This window comes from Bubalus kerabau, chromosome 16 (genome assembly GCF_029407905.1).
Source record: "Bubalus kerabau isolate K-KA32 ecotype Philippines breed swamp buffalo chromosome 16, PCC_UOA_SB_1v2, whole genome shotgun sequence".
Classification (NCBI taxonomy): Eukaryota; Metazoa; Chordata; class Mammalia; order Artiodactyla; family Bovidae; genus Bubalus; species Bubalus kerabau.
Window position 1 is genome coordinate 17166673 of NC_073639.1, and position 26074 is coordinate 17192746.

Here is a 26074-nt window from a genome sequence, read left to right on the forward strand (position 1 = left end):
GATGGACCCGGCACAGCCATGTAAATAAATAAAATATTTAACAACAACAACAAAAAGCCCCGTGCTTAGATCAATAGCCCATGGGTCTCTGGTGAGTTTTTTCACAGATTAGGGAAATACCGTGTTCATTTGTTCTCAGCAGTGGCAGTGAAAGTACCTTCTTCCTGGAATGTGTTTGTTGCAAAGAAAGAAAACATATTAAAACAAGTAGGAAGTTCATACACTTACATTTTTCTCATTCTATTGGCATTACGTTTTTAATTTTTCTTGGCACTCTATTTTCCTGTTCTGCATCTTAGATTAACTGTGGATAAGATTTTCTTTAAAATGGCTAATTAGAAGACTGAACGTGTTATTAGTAAAGTTACAAATATTTTTCCGAGAGGAATAATACCCAGTAAGCTTATTATATGACCCAACTTTTCAGTCTAAGTATTTCAACTGCTTTTGCTAATTGAGGAATAGGAAACCGACACTAATTGAATTGACTGAACGCGTAGTAGATTTTGGCCCAAGAAAATGTTCCTCCGTTTGTAGAATTGAACCTTGTAGCTGATGTGAAGGCAAAGAGTAAAATGCATTTGTTTTTATTTAAATAAAATGGAGTGCAATAGCTGAAATAAACTTAAAAACCCCCAAACAAATGCATTTTACTCTTTGCCTTCACATCAGCTACAAGGTTGAGTTGCATTGAAGTATAATTCATACGCCATAAAATTCACCCTTTTAAAGCGCACAATTTCATGATTTTTAGTATAGTCAGAGATCTCTGAAACCATTACCGTGATCTAATTTTAGACACCTCCATCTCTCCTCAAGAACTGTACTATTTTTACTCCCATTTTTTTCCCCACCACTGCAGCCCGTGGCACCAATAAATCTGCTCTCTGTCTATATGGATTTGCTTATTCTGAACATTTCATACGAATGGAATTACACACGTGCATTTTGTGACAGACTCTTTACATTTAGTGCGTTTTCAAGGTTCATTTATTTTGTAGTGTGTATCAGTATTTTTTTTCATTTTTATTGCTGAATGATATTCCATTGAAGGACTCTACCATATTTTACTTACCCATCCATCATTTGAGTTATTTCCACCTTTTGGCTTGTTTTTGAACATTAGTTATACAAGATTTTGTGTGGACGTGTGTTTTTAATTTTCTTGAACATATACCTTTAGAGTAGAATTGAATTGCTAGATAATATGGTAACTCTAAGCTTAACATTTTGGGAAACTGGCAAACTGTTTTTCTAAAGTGGCTGCACTATTTTACAGCCCCTTCAGCAGTATGTGAGGGTCTCACTTTCTTTATATCCTCACAAAATTTGTTGTCTGTCTCTTTAATTGTAACCATCCTGTTGGGTTTGTACTGAGCATCTCATTGTTCTTCTGATGTATACTGTGGTTCAGTCACTAAGTTGTGTCCAACTCTTTGTGACCCAAAGGACTGCAGCACTCCAGGCTTCCCTGTTCTCCACTATCTTTAGGAGTTTGCTCAAGTTCATGTCCATTGAGTCAGGACATGATTGCATGGGTATGATTTACATACCCATGATTAATTAAGAACATTTTTTTTCATGTGCCTATTGGCCATTTGTATATCTTTTTGGAAAAACAAATAGGGTATGTTGAATGTGTGGATCAATTTGAGGAGAATTGCCATCTTAACAATATTAAGTTTTCTGATCCATAAATATGTGATGTTTTCCTGTGAATTTATGTATTTAATTTCTTTCAACAAACAATATAGTTTTGCACAAGTTCTTGAGCTTCTTTTGTTAATTTATTACTAAGATTTTACTTTTTGATGTAGTTTAAATAGAGTTGTTTACTTAATGTCATTTTTAGATTGTCCATTGCTAATGTGTAGAAATACAATTGATTTTTTTTATTGATCTTGTATCCTGCAAACTTGCTGAATTGTTTCTTAATTCTTAAAGTTTTCTGGTGGATCCTGTTGTATTTTTTCAGAGTGAAAATGTATCTCTGATATGTGTCACATATATATACTTCCTTTACTTTTAGAAAAACTTTCTCTTCACTTACAATTATATTGTCAACTTTTGTTTAAACTCTTGCTCCTCTGATAGTACTGCTGCATTTGTGTAGCCTGTAAATTCAGCCACTGCACAGATTTGCTGAACAAATCTTCAAATAAAAGTATATCCACACAAGCAGATTAACAAACATAGATCAGTATGTAAAAGTGATGAGATAAACAATTTCTTAAAGTTATGCTGTTTATGAAGAATGATCTTTGTGTATATCAGTTTGTGGTTGTCCCTTGCCGCATGGTGGGAAGAAGGCACAGGGCATCTTCTAAAAGATAGATCACAATTAGAACCAGACATGGAACAACAGAGTTGTTCAAAATTGGGAAAGGAGTATGTCAAGGCTATATATTGTCACGCTGCTTATTTAACTTACGTGCACAATACATCATGTGAAATGCTGGACTAGATGAATCACAAGCTGGAATCAAGATTGCCAGAAGAAACATCAACAACCTCAGATATGCAGATGATACCACCCTAATGACAGACAGCAAAGAGGAACTGAAGAGCCTCTTGATGAGAGTGAAAGAGGAGAGTGAAAAAGCTGGCTTAAAACTCAACATTCAAAAAACCAATACTGTGTCATTCAGTCCTATCACTTCATGGCAAATAGAAGGGGAAAAAGTGGAAACAGTGAGAGACTTTATTTTCTTGGGCTCTAAAATCACGCTGGATGGTGACTGCAGCCATGAAATTGAAAGATCTTGCTCCTTGGAAGAAAAGCTATGAAAACCCTAGATAGAGTAGTGAAAAGCAGAGACATTACTTTGTTGACAAAGATCCATCTAGTCAAAGACAAAGATCCATCTAGTCAAAGCTATGGTTTTTCCAGTAGTCATGTATGGATGTGAGATTGGTCCATAAAGAAGGCTTAGTGCTGTATAATTGATAATTTTGAATCGTGGTGTTGGAGAAGACTCTTGAGAGTCCCTTGGACAGCAAGGAGATCAAACCAGTCAATCCTAAAGGAAATTACCTTGAATATTCATTGGAAGGACTGATGCTGAAGCTGAAGCTCCAATACTTTGGCCATCTGATGGGAAGAGCCAATTGATTGGAAAAGACCCTGATGCTGGGAAAGATGGAGGGCAGAAGGAGAAGGGGGCAGCAGAGGATAAGATGATTGGATGACCTCACCGACTCAATGGACATGAGTTTGAGCAAACTCTGGGAGGTGGTGAAGGACAGGGAAGCCTGGTGTGCTGCAGCCCATGGGGTTGTAAAGAGTCGGGCATGACTTAGTGACTGAGCAACAACATCTCAGTAAGACAGGAGAGATAAAGATACAGAGTTGACTGGATCAAAGAATCTCCAGTAGGAGTCAAGATAGTACAGCAGCCCTGGAGTCAAAATCAGAGAAATTCAGACTTATTTTGTGACCCCTAATTGAAAAAAACCTGTGAAAACAATCATTATGTTGTTCTGAATTTATTTTTAAAGCATTACTTCAGACTTCTGTTATTCCACTCAAGAGGGAATAACAGGGAGTTTATTTACCTTCTTTCCTGAAATAACCAAAAGTCCAGGCGAAATATATGAAACAATGGTTTTCAAGACAATGGATGTTATCAAACAAAGGACAGTGATGACTGAGAGGTGAGAAACAGATGTTGTGAGTTCTACGCTCATCCCAGCTTAATGTCTGGAGAGAGGCTATAGGCCGTGATTGCTTCCCAGGTAGCTCAGTGGTGAAGAATTCGTTTGCCAATATAGGAGACTCAGGTTTGATCCCTGGGTCAGGAAGATCCCTTGGAGGAAGAAATGGCAATCTGCTCCAGTATTCTTGCCTGGGAAATGCCATGGACAGAGGAGCCAGGTGGGATACAGTCCATGGGGTCACCAGGAGTCAGACGTGACTGAGTACGCTTGCATGCACAGAGAGAACCCAGGCAAAGTCTTGGAAAAGCCAAGATATGGGGAGTGGAGCATGGAGTTCCGACCTCCTCTGAGTGCTCCACTCTCCCTGAATCTCCAAGTGTTAATCAACCCAGAAGCTCTCCAGATCTTGTCTTTGTGGAATTTTATGGAGGCTTCAGTACATAGGCACAGTTGATTAAATCACTGGCCATCTGCGATTGAACTCAACCTTTACCTGTTCTCTCCTCCCAGGAAGTTGGGGTAGGACTAAAAGTCCCAACCCTTTATTCATAATTGGTTCCCCAGGCAACCAGCCCATCCTTAGGTTACTTAGGGATTTTCCAAAAGCTGCCTATTAACAAAGACGCCTCTATCAATCTCTTCATTTAGGAAATTCCAAGAGTTTAGGAGCTCTGTTCAGCAACTGAGAGGAAGAAAGACCATATATATATTTCTTATTATAAGTCTCAATTTCACTGGCAGTTTCTTATGAGGTTATATGCATGCCTAACAAATGACCTAGCCATTACCTTCCTAGGTAATTTGCCCAAGAGAAATAAAAAGTTCACAGCAGCTTTATTTTTAATAGCTTCAAATTGGAAATAACCCAAATGCCCATCAACAGGTGAATGGATAAACAATGTGTAGTGTGTCCAGAGAATGGAATATTACTCATTAATGAAAAGAAATGAACTACTGATACATGAATGGATCAATCTCATGATGAATTTGCCCCACAAATGAAGTCAGGCAAAAAGAGGGTTCATTTTGAAAGAGTTTAATTCATATAAAATTGTAGAAACGCCCCAAAACTTACCTGTTGAAGTTCTAACACTCAGTACCTCAGGATATAACTATTTAAGGAGATAGTATTTTGAGTTTCCCTGGTGGCTCAGATGGTCTGCCTGCAATGCAGGAGACCCCAGGTTTGATCCTTGGGTTGGGAAGATCCCCTGGAGAAGGGAATGGCAACTCACTCCAGTGTTCTTGCCTGGAGAAGCCCACAGGCAGGGGAGCCTGCTGGGCTGCAGTCTGTGGGGTCACCATAGTCTGTGCAGCTGCAAAAAGTCAGACATGACTGAGAGACTAACACTTTCAGTACTTTAAAGGGGTTGTTGTTGTTCAGTCTCTCAGTCGAGTCAATTCTTTGCGACTCCAGTTAAAATGAGACCATTTGAATTAGCTCTAATCCAATCTACCTGGCATCCTTTTAAGAGGACATTTTTAGTCAGATGGATGCAAAGAAAAAAATCATGTGAAGTCTTGTGGAAAATATTTCCATCTACAAGCTGAGGAAACAGTACTCAAATCAACTCTGAGAACACTTTGATCTCAAACTTCTACCCTTCAGAATTGTGCTAAAATAAATTTCTGTTAAGTCAGCTGTGTGTGTGCTAAGTTGCTTCAGTCATGTCTGACTCTGTGAGACCCTGTGGAGTGCAGCCTGCCAGGCTCCTCTGTGCATGGGATTCTCCAAGCAGGAATACTGGAGTGGGTTGCCATGCCCTGCTCCAGGGGATCTTTCCCACTCAGGGATTGAACCTGCATCTCTTGTGTCTAACTTGTATTGGTAGGTGGATTCTTTACCACTAGCACCACCTGAGAAAACCTGTATTAAGTCATCCCGTCTGTGGTATTTTATTATACAGTCCTAGAAAATCTGCTTGCAAAGCAGGAAACTGGGGTTCAATCCCTGGGTTGGGAAGATTCCTTGGAGAAGGGAATGGCTACTCCAGCATTCTTGCCTGGAGAATTCCATGGACAGAGAAGCTTGGTGGGCTAATGGGGTCGCCAAGAGTCTGAAAGGCCTGAGTGACTAACACTTTAACTTTTCACTTTCAGCAAACTAAGGCAGTGACAGAAAACGGAGTATGGAGAGCTGAGGATGGGGGAAGGATGGGTCAAACGGATTACATAGGGGGACAGGAAACTCAGTGGGGTCATGGGTATGTGCATTATCTGGATTTTGGTGATGATTTCATAGACAGAGACATATATCAAGGCTTCTTAAATTGTATACTTTAAATATATATATTTTTATTGTGTGATCTGAATTCTCAAGAAAGCTATTAAAATGATTTAACTTTTACACTGCTTTTTGCAGTAGTGTGTTCCATATCTTTGTTAGTTTTAATTATGATGGTACACTTTTGTATTTTTATTAACAATTCCTTATTATAACTTTAATTTTAAAATATTGGTATTTTTATGTTGTAATAATTTTTAGCAATACAATTTTATTTTTCTGTGTCTTTGTCTCATGGTGTGATAGGCATACCTCATTTTATTGTATTTTCCTTTATTGCATTTTACAGATACTGTGTTTCTTACAAATCGAAAATTCATGGCAATCCTATGTTGAACAAGTTTTTTGGCATCATTTTTCCAAGAATGATTGCTTACTTCATGTCTCCGGGTCACATTTTCACAATTCTCACAATATTGCAAACATTTCTGAGACATGGCCCTCCAGCAAGAAAGATTACAACTGACCGAAGGCTCAGATGATGGTTAACAGTTTTTAGCAATAAAGTATTTTTAAACTAAGGTACATACATTGAATTTTTTTAGACATAATGCTATTGCACATGTGATAAACTACTGTATCGTATAAGCATAACTTTTATATGCCCTGCTGCTGCTGCTAAGTCGCTTCAGTCGTCTCCGACTCTGTGCGACCCCATAGACGGCAGCCCACCAGGCTCCCCCGTCCCTGGGATTCTCCAGGCAAGAATACTGGAGTGGGTTGCCATTTCCTTCTCCGATGCATGAAAGTGGAAAATGAAAGTGAAGTCGCTCAGTCGCGACCCCATGGACTGCAGCCTACCAGGCTCCTCCATCCATGGGATTTTCCAGGCCAAAAAAATTCCTGTGACTTACTTTATGCTAAAGGTCTGGAAGCAAACCAGCAATATCTCTGAGGTGTACTTATCTACATAAATAGGCAGTACAACCTAAAGATTGGAATCTTTAAGAATTTTTTTGTGGTGATTTAGAACAGGGATTATGGGCTTGAATACAGGTCAGTTGTCTGTTTCCTCCTCTCGTTAATTTAAAGATCCATAATTTCCTTTTTCATGTGTAGTAGGCACTGCCTCTCTCCTGCCATCCGAATTTTCAGATGTTCCCAGATATGCTGGATGATCTTCAGAATCACCTGGGGAAATTCATAAAACATAGATTCCTCTGTCCTATCTGTTGCTATTCTGATTCAAGAAACCTGGAGTAGGATTCACAAAATTAACCTTTTAAAAAATGTACTTATTTGGCTGGGCTAGTTCTAGTTGTGGCGTGCAGAATCTTCAATCTTCATTGTAGCACGTGGGATCTTGTTTCCTGACCAGGGATTGAACCCAGGCCCCCTGCACTACGAGTGGGAGTCTTAGCTACTGGACCACTAGGAAAGTCCCTAACCATTTTTTATTATAGAACATTTCAAACATGTACAGAGTGGAAGGAATAGTATAATGAACACCCATACACACATTGCTTAATTTCAACAATAATTATCTCCATGACCCAGTCTTTATCCCCATCTTCTCCCTTTAATAAAGTCTGACACTGTTTCCACTGTTTCCCCATCTATTTCCCATGAAGTGATGGAACCAGATGCCATGATCTTTATTTTCTGAATGTTGACTGCAGTCATGAAATTAAAAGACGCTTACTCCTTGGAAGGAAAGTTATGACCAACCTAGATAGCATATTCAAAAGCAGAGACATTACTTTGCCAACAAAGGTCCGTCTAGTCAAGGCTATGGTTTTTCCAGTGGTAATGTATGGATGTGAGAGTTGGACTATAAAGAAAGCTGAGCGCCGAGGAATTGATGTTTTTGAACCATGGTGTTGGAGAAGACTCCTGAGAGTGCCTTGGACTGCAAGGAGATCCAACCAGTCCATTCTGAAGGAGATCAACCCTGGGATTTCTTTGGAAGGACTAATGTTGAAGCTGAAACTCCAGTACTTTGGGCACCTCATGCAAAGAGTTGACTCATTGGAAAAGACTCTGATGATGGGAGGGATTGGGGGCAGGAGGAGAAGGGGACGACAGAGGATGAGATGGCTGGATGGCATCACTGACTCAATGGATGTGAGTCTGAGCGAGCTCTGGGAGTTGGTGACGGACAGGGAGGCCTGGAGTGCTGCGATTCATGGGGTCGCAAAGAGTTGGACATGACTGAGCGACTGACCTAACTAACTAACTCTCCCTTTAATGCCATTGATCTGTTGTTTTTCAGAATTTCTCTGGGTGATTGTGATCAACACATAGATCCACACACATAGTTAAGAGGCTCGATAGTATTCTAATTGTGCATATTAAAATGTAGTCAGTTTTCTATTAACATTTAGATTATCTTCAATTCTTTGTTTATAAAGAAAAATATGTACAACTAGACACACAGTCTTGGCAAAATACTTAGGTCTCAACTACAGGTTCAAGAATTACACATTTTCTTTTCTTTAAAAAAATTTATTTATTTATTTGGCTGTACCCACCTTAATTGAGGCGCTCGGGATCTTTGATCTTCATTGCGGCATGTGTGATTTTTAGTTGTGGCATGTGCGATCTAGTTCCCTGACCAGGGATTGAACCCAAACCCTCTGCATTGGGAGCATGGAACCACTGGACCACCAAAGAAATCCCTACACTTTCATTTAAAATGTTTTTCTCACTGAGAGATTTATTGGAAACACAGGAAAATATTTAATGACTATTCCTTAAACTGCTGATCTGAATATATAAAAGCGAATACACTCTTAGACACATGGGAAATACAAAATAATCATAAATTCTGCAAGCCTACAAAGAGTTTACAATCCCACACTGGGGAAATATAGTAAATTCCTTGTAAGGTGACTTTGTAAATTTGCTTGGGTCAGAGTGAGAATTGAGAAGTGGTAGTGAAAGGAGGGCCTTCCCAGGTGGTGCAGTGGTGAAGAATCCACCTGCCAATTCAGGAGACACAAGAGACACAAGTATGATCCCTGGGTGGGGAAGATCCCCTGGAGGAGGGCATGGCAACCCATTCCAGTATCCTTGCTTAGAGAATCCCGTGGACAGAGGAGCCTGGCAGCTACTGTCCGTGGAGTCACCAAGAGTCAGACACGACTAAGCGCGCACGCTATGAGATGAGTTAGAGGTAAAAGCCTGAAAATAGGTGGGGTTTATTTACAGAGATGGTGGACTCTGACTAGCTGTTTGTACAAGAGCCTCAGTCTATTGTGAGGTTTTTTGTCTTTCCAACTTGAGCATAGCAATGTGCTGACCTCATAAGGAAGTGACAGCTGCTGAGAGAAACTAAACCATAGTTCGACTCCTCCAATCACACTGGGAATAGGGTGTCAGGACTACAGTCTGAGCTCTGGGGTTTAGAACTGACTCAGTTCATTCCGTTTCACAATGATGAGGTAGCCAACAGTGGCAACATGGCAGCTGAAGGCGAATGTAGATTGGTGATGAAGAAATAACATCAGAAAACCTTTTTGGAAGTCCTTTAACATTTGGGATTCCCAAATTTTCAGAAAAAGAAAAAATTTCGAACTTTCTAGGGAAAAAAATATGTTCTGTGCAACTAAGGAAGTAACTCTTGTAAATTAAATTCTATTTGGCCCCAAATAGCTCAGCTGGTAAAGAATCTGCCTGCAATGCAGGAGACCTTGGGTTCAATTCCTGGGTCAGGAAGATTCACTGGAGAAGGGATAGGCTACCCACTCCAGTATTCTTGGGCTTCCCTGGTGGTTCAGCTGGTAAAGAATCGCCTGCAATATGGGAAACCTGGGTTCGATCCCTGGGTTGGGAAGATCCCCTGGAGAAGAAAAGGCTACCCACTCCCGTATTCTGGCCTGGAGAATTCCATGAACTGTATAGTCCATGGGGTCACAAAGAGCTGGACACGACTAAGCAACTTTCACTCACCTTTATTTAATATTGAAAGAAAAATATGCCATGATACATAGACTAAGTAGTTGTAACAAGAACAACAACGAAAAATGCTTGGTTAAGTAAGTTTATTTTTCTCTCATAAAACAGTCCATGCCTTCCGGCATTGAAGCATTGAGGGACTCTGTTTTCTTTCAACTTCTTCATCTGTTCTCTTAGAGTATTGTCTTTGTAGCTAGTATTGGCTTTGTTTCAACCATGTTTTCAAATGAGCAGAAGGAAAGCAGGAAAGACTGTCGAGGGCAGGAGGCTTCATCTTTAAGGAAATGAACTAGAAGTTAAGGGCTTCGCTGGTGGCTCAGATGGTAAAGAATCTGCCTGCAATGCAGAAGACCAGAGTTCAGTCCCTGGGTCAGGAAAATAACCCCGGAGAAGCGAATGGCTACCCACTCCGGTATTCTTGCCTAGAGAATCCCATGGACAGAGGAGCCTGGCAGGCTACAAATACATGGGGTCACAAACATGCTCAGACATGACTGAGCAACTAACACAAATAGACTGAAAGTTAAACTCATCAATTCTGTTCGCATCTCACTGGCCTACATTAGTGACTTAGTCACATTTAATTCCAAGGTAGGAAATGTGTGCATGACCATGCAGGTAATATTCAGGAGCAATAAAGTGTAAACTGGAGGACAGTTAGTAGTCTAGCACATAGAGTCTGAGAGAAATAGTTCTTTCTTTGAAAACAGGTTTTTTGTAGGATTTAATTACTTGATTTTTTATAGAAAACAAACCAAAATGTTATGTGGCAATAAAGCTCAGACCTTCTTAAGATTTTGTATTTTGTAAAGGATTTTATGAATTAAAAAAAAAATCTGTTTACTGGCAACTTTGCTTAGCACAGAAGATATTAAATTAGTGATTATTTTCATGCATTATTGACATATATTCTATGTCTACCTAGTAAAGGGGCTTCCCAGGTGGCTCAGTGGGTAAAGAATCTACCTGCAATGTGTTTGACCCCTGGGTTGGGAAGATCTCTTGGAGAAGGGAATGGCAACCCATTCCAGGATTCTTGCTGGGAAATCCCATGAACAGAGGAGCCCGGCGAGCTACAGTCCATGGGGTCACAACTGAAGTGACATACACACCTAGGAAAGAGAAACAATGGAGTGTTATGTTTGTCTTATTTACTTTTGGAATCTTATTCCAACGTTTAGGAGCTTAACACAAGAAAAAAGCATCAACTCACATAGCTTGTGAGATCAAGAATCTTAGAATTAAGCAGCTCAGCCCTGGGGAATTCCCCGGTTGGCCCAGTGGTTAGGGCTCTGTGCCTTTCACTGGCAGGGCTTGGGCTGCATCCTTGGTAGGGGTGGGGGGGGGGGGGGCGCGGGGGTTGAATTCAAAGAAAAAAATAATCTCAGACCTTGGCTGGATGAGGGGTTTCTCATGGAGTTGCAGTCATCTGAAAGCTTGATTGGGTTGGAGGACTCACTTCAAAGCTGACTTACGTGGCTGTTGGCTGAGACTCCATTTCCCCACGAGGAGACGTCTAAGTTTTCCCCATAGCAACCAGCTTTCGCTAGACTGAGTCACCCACAAAAGAGGAAATGTAAGAGAACAACCAAAAACATCTCTTATAACCTGATCTCAGCAGCAATATATTAAATTTGTACAATTTGCTCTATTCTATTGATCACAGAGACCAATCCTGCTATAAAGTGGCGGCAACTACACAGGAGAGTGAATACCAGGAGACAGGAATCACTGGGGGCCATCTTTGAGAATGCCTACGGTAAATGAATACTGGAGAATGCCTACTTGGAGAAGGAAATGTCAACCGACTGAAGCATTCTTACCTGGGAAATACCATGGACAAAGGAGCCTGGTGGGCTACAGTCTATGGGGTCGCAGAGTTGGACACAACTGAGTGACTAAACACCACCACCATAACACCTAACTTTTTATTGGAAAAAAAGCTGCAGAAAATCTATCATTTTTAAAACAAAACTGATTATTAGCTCCAAAGTTTGTCAGAGCAAGCAGATGTGAGGTATTTAACTGTGTACAAGAAAAACAGTTGACACATTTGCCTGGGATGACTAATTTCATTAACTTCTCAGGAGCGTTGAATCCTTCAGATTATATTTGATTAAAATGTCTGCTCTTCACTTTTGCTGATCAGAAACGGCTTCCTCAGAGCGAACATGGTCAGTCAGATGTAGTTTTTTGAAAACTTTCAGAGGTTAAGGTTAGCAAGTGAATTTCTATAAGCATTGGTTCAGTTTAAAGTCATAGGATCCTTTAATGTTGTCTAAACGGGGAGCTATATTTGGGGATTTGGCATACAGAGGGTCTGCGTTGGATCAGGTCTCAAAATACCTAAAGGATTTCCTTAAACAGGCCCCTGGTCAGATACAACAGGTGTTTTACTTCTAATTTTGGAAGCAGAAGCAGGCAGTTTAGAGTGAGGCTGATCTGCACTCATTTAGCAGGAATGAGGATAATAAGTAATTTTGTCAGGACATCAAGTGTAGAGATGACTGGAAATGTGTTAGTCTTCTAGTACTCTGATAACAAACCACATTTTTATAAGATTACATAGAATGGTGATGAATTCTGATTAGAGCCTCTGTTTTCTTAGTATTTAATGATTCGTTTAAAAAATACTGTAAGTCAACTGTAGTGTCAACTAGAGTACTTGTTTAAATGATCGTATTCATTTGTACAATTGTGAGTGAATTACATTTTTGTAATGGAAAATAAAGACATGGTAGTGTTAATGATGTATTTGGTTTCCTTTTCAAAGTGTTTCAAAGGAATCTGGGGGCTTTAAAAAATAGTGATATTCCATTAAAAAAAATGTATGTATGTAAGCGCATTCAAATAAGATTAAAATATAGATAAAGCTTAAGATAGAAAATATGCTTGAAACAGTATTAGCCACTCAAAATGGAATTATTGCACATATAAAAGGTGAGCAAAGCTTTTTAATGACTTCTAAAAATTAATGTAATCACGAACAATGTAGTCATTAACATTTCAATTACAAAATAAGGCTTGATAAATTTTCAAACGTGAGGCCCCTGGAAATATGTTTCTAATATGTTCTCAAGATAATTAGCAATGCAGTTGTCTAGCATGCTAGACACAGTAGATTTTCCAAATACCTATTGATTTGGAGATGAGCTTCAGAACTCTTATTTCTAAATTACATAAATGTTAGGAAAGGCATGATTTTCTTTTGGCATATATGAAAGTCTGTTGCTTATTAATACTACAGAATCTACTCATTTTAAGAATTCGATATTTAAGCTATTGTTTAGATATTACTTTGCTTTCCATTCCTCTGTGGGTTTAAAAGGCAAGTCATATTTATAAAAAGAAAATGCCATATTGTAAGTAGTGGCAAAACTGGGCAGTTCTTTTTGAGTGGAATGAGAGTGCAATCATATATTTTAAATTATATATTTTTGAAGAAGGAAAAGCAACAGGTTTGACTTGAAACTAGATTTTTCTAAAAGGGATTCTGAAGTGTATTTCTCTACAAAATGTACAAAATTCAATAGTGGGACAAGAAAATTCATTTAGGTCAGAATCCTTTTTTTGCTTTCTCTAAAAACAGCACCATTGGATATTTGAATCTTTAAACCTTAAGAAATCAAATCTAAACGTTCCAAGGAGAGTGAACACACGAGTCATTGTTTGCACCAAGTACTGAAAACAGATTTCTCAAATAGAATTTTCAGTAATTTGCACTGGACTCTCACCATCTGGCCTGCCTTGCCCCCCATTCCAAAGAGTCTGTTTGACCACATGTCTAAATCTACAGTAACTAACTCTTCAGCCTCCCCAGCCCCACCCTGCCGCACCATGGCTTCAAGAGTAGATTTTATGATTAATCGTGTATTTAAAAGACTGGGATACCAGATGCTGTTGTACTTGAATAAAAATAAAATTCTGGTGTCACAAAAACAAGCTGGATAAATTCTAGGTTCTAAAGGCATACACTGTCATTCAACTTCGCAGGGTGGGAAGTTGAACAGGAATCCTCCAGCAAACACCGCTGGAACCCAGGGCACGTCCAGCACGCTATCAAACAATTACAAGATGGTTTTTAAAAAGGGGGGAAAAAAATCTTAAGTTTTTCCGACTAGCGACACCCCTTTGTGCTGGGGTGGGCAGCTGTAGTGGCAGGGTGAACCAAAATGTCTGTGGCAAAGACATCATCTTGCTATATACCGCCAGAGCTGTACTTCTAGTCTCGAATAGGAATCAGCAGTCCACGGCTGATTTATGGACAGCCTGTATCGCCCCGCACGATGCGAGTTCCAGGAGCCTTCGCCAATTAGGTCTATTTTCTGCTTAAGCCGTTAAAGCCACCTCCATGGAAACGTCAGGGGAAGAGGCCGGGGCGGGCGGGGGTGGGGGAGGGGAGCAGACAGGTGCGCCCTCTGTTTGGAAATACACAAAGGGCCGACCCAGCGGCCTCCGTGTCCCTGGCAACTCCACGCACGCAGGGTGCGCGCACATCCCGCAGGCCCGCGGCGCAGAGGGCGGGCGGCCGGGCGGGGCGGCGCGCGCAGGTCTCCGCGCATCTGCAGGCGGAGACCCTCGGCCTGCTGGAGGACGCGCGGTGCCCGGGAAGCGTGAAGCCCGCTCCGGGTGGCGGCGGCGGCGACCGTGCTGTAGGGACTTGTAGTCCGCGCGCCTCCCGGGCGCCTCCCCTCACCGGGTAGGCCGGCCGCGCGTCCCCGCCCGCCGCAGGCCGACTTCCTGCCGCTGCCCAAACTACACCTCCCGCCGTCCTCTCCGCGGTCGGGGCCGAAAGCGAAAACACATTCTGGGCTGCGAGGGTGCTGCCCTCCCGCCGGGCGCCCCCGCCCACTCCCCGCCCCTCCGGCGCCCTCCTGCGAGGTGGGGAGACGATCAGGCCGCGCCTTTCTCTCTCGGCTTCTTCGGCTCCCGGTGTGGGGCCCGCAGGCCTCGCTTTCACCAAGAGTCTCGGCCGGCGCGCTCGGGTTGCGGGGGTTTCCTCGCTTCCGCCGGGTCTGGCGAGGAAACTTGTGTGTGTGGGGGGGGCGGGACCCCGGGGCCCCAGTGGCTGAGCCGGGCGGCGAGGCCCGCGTCAAGTGACTGCTCGCTTGCGGGTTTTGGTGAATTCCCCGCCTCGTTTCCCCCGGGCGCGTGGCCCCGCGGGAGGCGGCCGCGTGCGCCCGGCCATGCACTAGGCAGGGCTCCCTATGCGCGCGGACCGCCGCCTCGGGCCGCCGCCGCCTGCCGCCGCCCGCCCAGCGCGAGCCCGAGCCCGAGCCCGAGCCCGAGCCCCAGCCGCTGCCCGCCCCCGGCCGGGGCGTCCAGGAGCCGGCGGCGCGGCCATGTGGGGCTAGCCCGCGCCGCGCCGGGCCTGCTGCGCGACCGGCAACATGGAGGCGGCCGTCGGCGCCCCCGACGGCGGCGACCGGGGCGGCGCGGCGCCCCGCGAGGACGCGACGCCCATGGACGCCTATCTGCGGACCTTGGGCTTGTATCGGAAACTGGTCGCCAAGGATGGGTCGTGCTTGTTCCGAGCCGTGGCGGAGCAGGTAACGGGGCGGGGGCCCGGGTGGGAAGCGGCGGGCGGGCTGTCCCTCTTCCCCCCCAACCCGGGCTGCGCGTGGCCCCGCAGGCGTCACAGCGGCCCATTGTCGCCCCGGAACCGGACGCTGCCCTGGGACTGGGAGCTCCGAATCGAAACTTAAAAACCTGTAAATGATCTGGGTGTCGTCCCTCCTGGCGAAGAGGTAATGAGTTGAAGCTAGCCCGTGAGGCCTGCCGGAGAGTCTGCACCCTTGCTGGAGGGGTGGGAACTTGGCGAAATGCTGTTTTTCGCCTCCCCTTTTGGCTTTACAAGCACAGCGTTCACACCAGTACGCAGAATGTTTACTAGAGGAGGTGGTGCACCAGACTCGACTCGTGGGATCATGACTTTTTTTTCCCCCCTGTTACTGGACTTTGGAGCGTGGGGAAGCCAAGCCCGCGGATGTCCGCCTGAGTCAGGAGTGGGGGAAATGTGCAGTTTGGGAAAACCAGACTTTAGAAAATGTAGAATGTTTGCACAGAATTGTCTTTGAGTAGATTTCACCTTATTTTAATGTCCTGCAAGGCACTGTAGGTGAGCTAAAAAAAAAAATTGACTTAGAAAAAGTGTTTTAAAGTTGGTAGTGGGAAGGAAGACTGTATCTGGGGTCCTTTAGGTCCTTGGCCGAATTCTTCCCCCTTACTGATTAAAAGCACTTTGTAATACAGTTCTTGGGAGGATGTTTCTGATTTATTTTTTTTGGTAAGAGAGCTTATTCCCTATTATGTAACACTGTAGTCGGTAGGTGTGCAGCCACCCAGATCCATCCTGTATTGAAAAATAGCTGTTGAATTAGTTGGACATACGTTTCACATTACTGTCCTGATGGGTATTTCCTACCGTTCCCAGTCTGCTTCCCTTTGGCCTAAGATCTACTCCTTCCCTCTCCTGCCTGCCTTTGGAGTTTTTCTGTTTGTCTTTCTCTCACCTTTTTTAATGCTAAATAGCTTTTGAAATTTCTTATTGTGAGTAAATGTTTTCCTAAACATCTATAGACCAGTCTATTCTTGTTTTTTTCAAAGTCCAAAGACCAGCCACTTATTTTCCAAAGGTCCTAGTTTTTCACATCAGCAGCATAAGATCTTTTTTTTTTTTTTGGAAACAAGAAATTGGTGTAGCTGGTCCAAACCTTTGCATTTTGTGGCTGGCATTGTCATTCAAACATTCTTCGCAAAGCTCCCCAAACTGAGCTGTGTCTTTTCCAGTTCAATCGATTTCTCTTATTTTTAGAATTTTTAAAGATGTTCTAATGTTGCTTTGGGAGATGTTCATACAAACAGATCCCAGTCTTTACTATTAGTAGGTAAACAGTCTATCCCATTCGTGAGTTTTCCGGATCACCATCTGTCCTGCTTCGTCCGCCTCAGCCTCCTGAGTCTCCTCATCACCTCCAGAAGCAGAGGGAAGATGTGGAAGTGAATTCAATCCCTATTGAAACATATTATTGGCTCTAGCAAGAGTTTGGTAAGGAAAGAGGTGGAAGCAAATAGAAATACGAGAAGTATGGTGCTTGTTTGGAGTTGGATTATCCACATCATAGTTTATATTGAAGCAGAAAGGTGTGGCTGGTTTTAGAACTACATACCATAGATAATTGGCAAACTTGATTGTATAGACTCTCTTTTTAAGTAGAAATGAACAATAATAGCTAGCTGGTTACACTAAGAGCTCATTGCTAACAGTAGTTAATGCATTTTATTACATCTCACTGTGATGGGATTTAAATTAGGCATGAGGGAATGTCCCTTCCACTTATGGGAGGCTGACTTTTAGTATACTGAGCTTATAGAAAGTTTGCCACAGTGACTCTTGGGGCAAACTCGGTTCTTCCGTAGGCATGGACCACAGGTATAGCCTTCATGGCCAAAGGTGGCGTGTGTGTTGGTGGTGTGGAGGGAAGTAACGGCATCCTCAGGCTACTCTTTAACGGTGTGCACAAAGGATTTACTTTTTGCCAACAATTTCTCCAGTAATATTAGAATAACTACCATTTCTACCAGGGAGTCGCAGTAAGTGATCTAAATGGCAGCCTTTGGCGGGAGAAATGTAGGGGGAAAGACTTGATTTAGCCAGAGTCTTCCCCTCCAAATTACCTGATTTAAATAACCCCTTCCCTTTTTACGCTTCTGGCCTAGGGCCTGCAGGAGGCCTGACCTGAATCAGCTCAGTGGCCCTGGAGCTAAAAATAGGGCCCTCTTAGAGGGCTTGGTGAAGCAGAGTGTGTCAGCCTTTCTCTGTGTTTATTATCTCTGTCTGCCCTAAGATTGGAAAGCCTCCTATTTCTAGGTTATTTTCATGTATATAATAATTTCCAAAGATATTTGTCATACCATTTGAATTCTTCCTGAGTGCCCTTGAACTTGCTTTTCAACAGTTGTGATTTAGCCTCCTTTCTCTTGACATTCCTTTGCTCTATAAAGCCCCAGCACCCTGGGCACCTTGCACTGAGAATTTTGCTTCTGAGTAACGGGTTCAGATTTCATGTGCTAATGAAATGTTTGTTAAAGGAGAAAAAACATGCCTGTCATTGTGTTTGATGTAAAATCATAAGCTTTATTCACTTATGTCTGCCACCTGTTGCTAGGTAAATGGCTATAAGACTAGCTTCACTCTGCTAATGGCAGAAATGCCCTATCAGATGACACTGGTTTACTCAGACTAATATGTTTATTAATAATAGCATCTAGCATAGCTTCTGTGAAGGAAATGTTACTAAATGTCATTTGTCGAATGGGCAAAAAAATTGTGTGGTGGTGGTTTTTGCATTTGGATGGATAGTCCTTCCAGTACTGGAGGCTTAGAGTATATAAGGACGGATGCTTTTTTGTAGTTCCTAAAGACATCAGTGTTCGCATACTTGTTAAGCTGAAAGCCTGCTAGTATGCTGAAAACCAATGCATCACTAACCTCAGTGCATCGTCAGAGTATCTGAATTGAATGTAAAGGGACCTGCTAGCTCTCCAGGCAGTTGCGCCTCTTGGTTCCGTGGATATAAATGAGCCTTGGCTGTTATCCAGAGAGACCTGTAACAGGTGCAACCGGAGCTTCCCTTTTTCTGAATTCTCTGCTCACCGTGAACATAAGGGAGACTCACTCAGTTGAAACTGTAACTCTTAAAGCTACTTTATAGTGATAGAAATTCTCAAGAACCCTGGATAGTAGTTTTGAGATGTTATTTTAAATGTCTGTTTTTTTCCCTCCTACTTTGACCTTGTAGGGTAGCAGGAACACCTTAGTTTGGGACACCTAGTAGTAGAAAACAATCTTAATCTCCTTTTTTTTTAGCATGGAAAAGTATTAGAGACTGGCCAAATACTTCCCTGGTGGCTCAGATGGTAAAGTGTCTGTCTACAATGCAGGAGACCCGGGTTCGATCCCTGGGTTGGGAAGATCCCCTGGAGAAGGAAATGGCAGTCTACTCCAGGACTATTGCCTGGAAAGTCCCATGGACAGAGGAGCCTGGTAGGCTACAGTCCATGGGGTCGCAAAGAGTTAAAGGGTTTCAAACCAAAGCTTTAGACTTTTATTAAGAGGCAAAATGCCAGTAAGTTATTCTTTGGTTGAACTAGTTGTTTAACAGAAGACAACAGAGGCTGCAAAGTGAGAGGGTGTGGCTCATCTTCGTAGTATGGCTTATTTCCGTTGGTGCTTTAAGATTTGGGGCAGAAGAGTGCGTTTATAAGCCATTGATAACACACAGAGACACGATTGCATCCTCTGTGCTGCTCCCTGGATGTTCTTTCCAGAATCGTGTAAGCCTGACAGCTGAGGATTTAAGAATGAGTGCCTTAATTTTTCTCAAACCATGGTGGACTTACATTTATACATAAGGCAAGTAATTCAAAGTTACTGGGAAAAAGCAATTTCCCTATTACAGGCAGAAAGCCTCAAAGACTTATTTTTTTGTTGATGTCACCTCTTCATTCTCTTTTCCAACAAGCCGAGGATGAAGCGGAGCACTGCGTAGCGGGGATTCTGTCAGCTCTGCTTTGTGACGAGCAAAGTAATAGTAGAGGGGTGGCCAGGAGAGGAAAGTGTAAGTTTACAAAAATTTCCCCAAAGGCATGGTCTCAGTGACCTAAAGGAGAAATGGTAATAAGCTCTCCATCGAGTGACCTCTGGCTTAAGAAGTACTGTAGTTGGTATGTGGTATGTCAGCTCTCAGGTTAGCGGAAGAGGTGAGAGTGAATGCAGTTAGAAATGACGGAAAGGGAAATGGAGACTGACATGTTGGTGGTGAGGTCGCATTGGGTGTGAAGGAAGGTGCTGGGTCATAGCTTCATAGCGTCTTCTCACGGAGGGATTGAGAATGTGCTGCTCTTTCTTCCACAGGTGCTGCACTCCCAGTCTCGCCACGTTGAAGTCAGGATGGCCTGCATTCATTACCTTCGGGAGAACCGGGAGAAATTTGAAGAGGTGATTTATAATTTTAAACGTGTAATGGTGCCTTGACTTATAGGTACATGATAGCTGTTCGAGTGGTCTAGTGGGAATTTCACAGGTTGGATCTGATTGTAGGTTATGAAGATAAACCTTATAAAAACGAACTGCTTTTTTGAATTCAAATTCAAATCCATAGTCAGCTGTGATTTTTTTTTTTTTAAAGGCCATCTTGTGGTGTTCATTTATTCAGACATTTAGAAAGTTTCTGTGACAGATGGATCACAGAGCTGTGGAGGCTGGAAGGGTGACTTGGGTGGGACCTGAGCATATTACTAGTGAGCCTTGTCTGACACGATCAGGGAGGCTAACAGGTTTCCGTGATTGGTGACCCCCTGTGAACTGTAAAAAATTGCATACCTTGGAGTATAAGAAATATACTGAGCATAGCTAATGTTGAGCCTCTGATTTTATCAGGAGGTATTTATAGATTTTTAATTTACAGGGTTCATCATTATGAACCACATATCAGAACATTGTAATTATATAAATAATGATTAGTAGTTAATAGAATGTAGTAGGTTAATTAGTACTTAACAGAATATCTTATCAACTGACTGTAATTTTCTTAGCAGTATATAGTAGGCTGTGAAATAGATGCCACGGTGACCTATTTTCACTTTACATTGAAAGCCTTGTAAGATTTACTGGTTATTGATTTTATGACATAGAATTATCATCTGACAATCTTTAGTGGTATTTTCTCCCCGTTGACTGCCAAAAGAACATTGACACTTGGCACATAACTCAATTCTAAGACTTAATAGATAAATAGTGTTTAAAGGTGCTCTTGGGTTGGAATTCCTATTTGTAAGCAAAATTTTATTACTGGTGGCATTTTTCTGGATGCCATGTTTTAAGATGAACGGTAATATATTCCAGGAAGGAGAGTTAGTTACCTGCTTGATCAGAAGATTTGAAAACTTGTCTTATTTTAAAGAGCTGGTAATGTGGAGGCTAGATAAGACAGTATTATGGTGGAGAGGAATAGGGTAGAGAGGTGGCCTTTAACTATTTGAAGAAACTACAAGTGAATTAGTTAACATTGGTTCCAGAAGGTAAAGCTCTGTTGACAGTAGTGGAAATGGCCAGCATTTGTGTCAGCAGGCATTAAGTGCTTTGCATATATTTATTCAGCTCTTACAGTCTTAGGCGGTATGATCAGAGGGTGAAAGTTCTGAGGGGGAAAGTTTCACTTTCTTTACAATGAATGCCTGTACCGGTTTCTATGGACCAGAAGTGGAAAAGACTGTCTAGGGTAGAGGGGTGTGCCTTTTTGTTGAAAATGTTTAGTCAGGGCCTAGGTAAGTACTTTCTGATTATTAAGAAGAATCAGTTGGATGCAGGCTTATGTCAGACCACAGCTTACTTAAGTCTCTTGCAGCTTTGAATGGTTCTGTGGGGTTGTTTTATTTTTTTAAATTCTATAAATAATAAATTAATAGAGAACTAGCCTCTGATTGGTGGAATATTTCAAATATGTGGCTGTTTTAGTGCAAGTATGTATTTAAACTTAGGATACTTTTGGAAATTAGAGTATATCATCTATAAAAGAATTAATCTGTCTTAAAAAAAGGGCATTTAAAAGATTTTTATAGACCAAGCAGTATATTTTAATGTTTTTAAGTATATCACTTTGCTAAATTAACCAAGACTTTAATTGAAATAAAACTGAAACTGGTGTTTCAGATGAATGTCTTTTAGAGCTTTCTCAATTAAATTAGTGCAACTGCTATGAGAAAAGCAAAAAATGTAATCATATAGCTCGAATCAAATCAGATTTTTTTGTGTGTTTTTGTTAAAATAACAATGAGACAAGCTGGATTAGAAAAGTATTGTTGATTCTTCAAAATATCTTTAGCATTATTAGTTCTTGTCTTTGTTTTTAGTATAATTGATCTAAGAGACAATGACTATTGACATCTGTTAGGAAACTGATATTTCTTAGCTCCTGCATCTGTCTTCAGCTCTCTTCTAAGCATTGGCCATTGCCCAGTTAGTCTTTGAGTGCTGCTGTGACCATGTAAGTTCTCTGTTGGTGTCACCTGCGTGACCTTGCACCGCCCCCTCCCTCCGTCTGAGGGGCCTGCCTCTGCTCTGGCACAGGCAGGAGCGCTCACCCCATAACGCGGCCGCTCTTGCTGTGCAGGCGATTCCTCCCCACTGCCGCCGCCTCCCAGGGTGCCGCCCACCCTCCAGACCCTGTCCAGGAAGTGGTTCCCGGCAGTGTTTCCTCCTTTAAATTCTGCTGTATCTTTATGATGTTTTCTTAATATTTTGTACATATTTTCATATTTAGATTTTTTCTGTGTGTTTGTGTGTGTGTATATATATATATTACTATTACTGTTGTAACCAAGGTTTTTGTAAAAATTCAGTAATTCACAGTGAAGAAATTAACTTTTGGTGGCTTTCTAATAGGCCTTTTTCCCTTTTTGCAGTTTATAGAAGGGTCATTTGAAGAGTATTTAAAACGTTTGGAAAATCCACAGGTATGTAGTAATCTTGTAATATATTTCTGGTTTTTTTTAATATATTAAATAATGTATTCCAAATTCATTACAGTGTGAGATTGGTATTCCAGTGTATGGAGGAGTTCCTGCTTTAGGTGCCCGTGTAATTGGAAGACAGCGGGTGCTGTGCACCGTGTCGTGAGCGTTGCCTCAGTCGGCACAGTCATGCTTTCTTGATCTGCGTGACGGCCGCAAATGTAGTATAACAGACCTGAAATGACGCTGCCGAGGATTTCCAGAGTGTGGTGCTGGTGTGTGGATCGGGCTTGGTGGACAGGGCGGTGTTTGACTGCTTCCTTATTAGGCAGCTGACAAGACAGGTTGCGTCCATTCCCCTTAACGTGGTCGCGTGAGACGTAGGAAGAGGCTGTTGAGGGTTGAAGGACAGCGCCCCCCACCGACCCCCCCGGCCAGCACTTTCTCAGGCACTTGGAAATCAAGAGAAGTTTTCTGTTTGCTATTTTCTCCTCTCCTGCTGAGAAAACTAATGCTCTTTGTGTAAAAATCCAAATGTTAACGGAAGGCCATGTAGAATGTTCCCTCATCCCCAGAGATAATCACTGTTAGATTTAAAATGACAACAAAGAAGAGGCCAAGAGGAGTCAAATAGGGAGGAAAGGGTATACTAACAGGGGTAAGGTGTTTGATCATTGTGTGGGGTCTCTTCCATTCCCCGACTCTAATCTGAGTGCTTGTTGTGGGCTAGGAAGACCCAGGCCCTGGGGATGCAGAAGTCACTGGGCTTTGGATGCTGTTCTCAGGCGTGTCCCTGCAGTAGGGAAGGGTGTCCTGAGAAGTGTAGGCATGATGGTGTTCTCAGGCGTGTCCCTGCAGTAGGGAAGGGTGTCCTGAGAAGTGTAGGCATGATGGTGTTCTCAGGCGTGTCCCTGCAGTAGGGAAGGGTGTCCTGAGAAGTGGAGGCATGATGGTGTTCTCAGGCGTGTCCCTGCAGTAGGGAAGGGTGTCCTGAGAAGTGTAGGCATGATGGTGTTCTCAGGCGTGTCCCTGCAGTAGGGAAGGGTGTCCTGAGAAGTGTAGGCATGATGCTGTTCTCAGGCGTGTCCCTGCAGTAGGGAAGGGTGTCCTGAGAAGTGGAGGCATGATGCTGTTCTCAGGCGTGTCCCTGCAGTAGGGAGGGGTGTCCTGAGAAGTGTAGGCATGATGGTGTTCTCAGGCGTGTCCCTGCAGTAGGGAAGGGTGTCCTGAGAAGTGTAGGCATGATGCTGTTCTCAGGTGTGTCCCTGCAGTAGGAAAGGTGTCCTGAGAAGTGTAGGCATGATGCTGTTCTCAGGCATGTCCCTGCAGTAGGAAGGGTGTCCTGAGAAGTGTAGGCATGATGCCGCAGTTGCTGCTGTTCGTCACTTCAGTCATCATCTGGCTTTGTGTGACCCTGTGGACTGTCAGCCCGCGAGTCTCCTCTGTCCGTGGGATTTCCCAGTCAGGAACACTGGAGTGGGGTGCCATTCTCCTCTCCAGGGGATCTTCTTGATCCAGGGATTGAACCTGAGTCTCCTGCATTGGCAGGTGGATTCTTGACCACTCTGCCACCTGGGAAGCCTGTGTCACAGATAGAAAAGATTAAACACCAGAATGTTAACAGTTCTCGCCGGCTATTCCTGGTGATTTTTATTTCCTTTGTAGAACATAAAGGGAACGACAAAGACCATTTATTTTTAGTCAGAAAAAAGCCCACAGTATCATTTTATGGTGATCTTTGTGAGCAGTTCTGGCTCTTGGGCTGAGAAAGGGTAGAAGAGACATCCCAGAGAGAAGGGGACAGGCAGGGGAGTGAGGCGGTGGAAGGGGACTGGAGACTGATTCGGGGGCCTGCAGGGGAGGGGCAGCAGGTGCTGCCGTGAACGCCTGGGAACAGCTGTCTCCTTCCCAGGGTGCTGGTCGGCCAGGTGTGTCACTCCCAGGACACTCCCCTCCCCACGCTGGGCAGGCCTTCTCCAGATGTTGCAGGTATCTTCCAAAGAGAACAAGTGTTTGTTCTTATGAGTGATAAATATTTCTGTCCGTTTCTCTTTCTCCCCGATACATGGAATGTATGAAAGGAGAAGAGAAACGTAGTCAACTGATAAGCTCCATTGCCTCACCCAGTTCTCAGAGAAAGAGAACTTCCTCCTTTTTTCTTAAAAGTATCAATGGAGCATTTTGAAAAATGCCTCAAAAAGAATATATTTTTGTCAGCTTTACAGAGGTAAAATGGACATGTAATAGGTGTTTTAAGTTTATGATTTGGTGAAATCTGACAGATGCATACAGCTGTGTAATCCCCACCACAGACACGACACAGGGCGTTTCCACCGCTCCAGAAGTCTCTCATACCTTTTGGAGTAGAGACCCCTTACACCCACCCATGTGCAGAGTTTTGCCTTTTCGAGACTCGAACAAATAGAATGGTATAGTTTGTAGTCTTACGTGTCTGGCTTCTTTGACTTGGCGTAATGGAAGCATTTTGAGATTCATCTGTGATGTACTTTGTGTGATAGTTCATTTTTATTGCTGAGTGGCCATTCATTGGATGGATGTACTGCAGCTTGTTTTAGCAATTTACAAGTTGATGGATACATGATTTCTTCCCAGTTTGCTGCTGTTATTAAAGCTGCTAAGACTATTTGGTTGCAAGTCTTTCTATGGACGTATGTTTTCTTTTCTCTTAATTAATATTGTTAATATTATTGAGAGTGGAATCCCTGGGTCATATGGTAAATGCATGTTTAACTTAATGAGAAATTGCTAATCTGTTTTCCAAAGTGGCTGTGCCGCTTTGCTTTGTCATTAGCAATAAGGGAGAACTCCAGCTGCTCTGCATCTTCATCAACACTCGGTTATCGTCAGCCTTTTAAGACTGTGTCTGTGGCTGCACAGTTAGTGGCTGTGTGGTGGGACCTCGTGGTCTTCACTCGCGTTTCTCTAGTAATGAGAAGAAACCTCACGTGCTTATTTGCCATCCGCATGTCTTTGTTGGTGAAATGTCTTGCTCATAGATTCTGTCCTTTATTATTTTGTTTTTGTTGAATTATAAGAGTATTTTATATGGAGTATAATAAATTCTGTATTGGATATATATTTTCCAGGACTTTCTTCCTATTTGTATCTTGTCTTTAGTGTTCTTAATAGTGTCTTTTGAGGAACAAAAGTTTGCTTTTGATGACTATCTAAGAACATTTAATTAGTGTTTTTGATACAGTATGGTTCTGTACAACATTAAAAATAGGTTTTGTAGAAATGCTGAGCTCTTACCCACAATGACAAAGTAGACTAACCATAGTGTGTTGTGTAAGTGAAATTATAGCGTTCAGGTAGAAGACAGTGATAGAACATAAATTTAAAAAAAAATCAAAATTGTTAGAGAAGGCAAGCTATAATGGCCATTGTCTACTTAACCAGACTACAACAGAATTTGTTCTGAAGATTAAGTACTTACAAAACTGTGCCTTATTTGAAATGTAGTGTCGTGTTGACACCTGAAGTGATGCAATACATTCCGCACAAAACGGAACAGCTTGGGTTTATGATCTCAGCAGGCGGTTTCAGGGAAGGATCTCCTCTGTACCAGAAGGTATTGCTTGTGGAGTTGATGAGAGGCTGTGATTGTTAGGCAGAGGCTATTTTAATAAATCTGTTTTAATGTATGGCACCTATTTCATTTTGAAAAACAGAGCCAACTTTAAAGATTTATTGAAGTGCAAA

The 26074-nt window shown here is 42.6% G+C and overlaps 1 protein-coding gene and 2 long non-coding RNA genes across 5 annotated transcripts in view; 2 read left to right on the forward strand and 1 right to left on the reverse strand.

The window, feature by feature from the left end:
• LOC129629665 (uncharacterized) overlaps window positions 1-11623 on the forward strand; it is a 52845-nt gene extending 41222 nt beyond the window's left edge. The window contains exons 2-3 of the long non-coding RNA XR_008703306.1: window positions 6231-6463; window positions 11505-11623. This is a non-coding gene — a long non-coding RNA (uncharacterized LOC129629665). The remainder of the gene's footprint in view (window positions 1-6230; window positions 6464-11504) is intronic.
• On the reverse strand, window positions 9834-15702 carry LOC129629664 (uncharacterized). Of its 2 annotated transcripts, none has more exons than XR_008703304.1 (4): window positions 15548-15702; window positions 11229-11389; window positions 10805-10950; window positions 9834-10174 (listed from the first exon to the last, which is right to left on the reverse strand). It is a non-coding gene; the product is annotated as an uncharacterized LOC129629664 (long non-coding RNA). The 2 variants fall into 2 exon arrangements; XR_008703305.1 differs by lacking the exon at window positions 15548-15702 and adding an exon at window positions 15321-15437.
• Window positions 14623-26074, forward strand: part of OTUD4 (OTU deubiquitinase 4) — a 44109-nt gene continuing 32657 nt past the window's right edge. The window contains exons 1-3 of one of the 2 annotated variants that reach the window (XM_055549784.1): window positions 14623-15387; window positions 19755-19838; window positions 22304-22354. In XM_055549784.1, the coding sequence (XP_055405759.1) occupies window positions 15229-15387; window positions 19755-19838; window positions 22304-22354 (294 nt within the window). In that variant the 5' untranslated portion in view covers window positions 14623-15228. Of the gene's footprint in view, window positions 15388-15441; window positions 16887-19754; window positions 19839-22303; window positions 22355-26074 lie in introns of those variants that run through there. The other variant, XM_055549785.1, reaches the window with a different exon arrangement.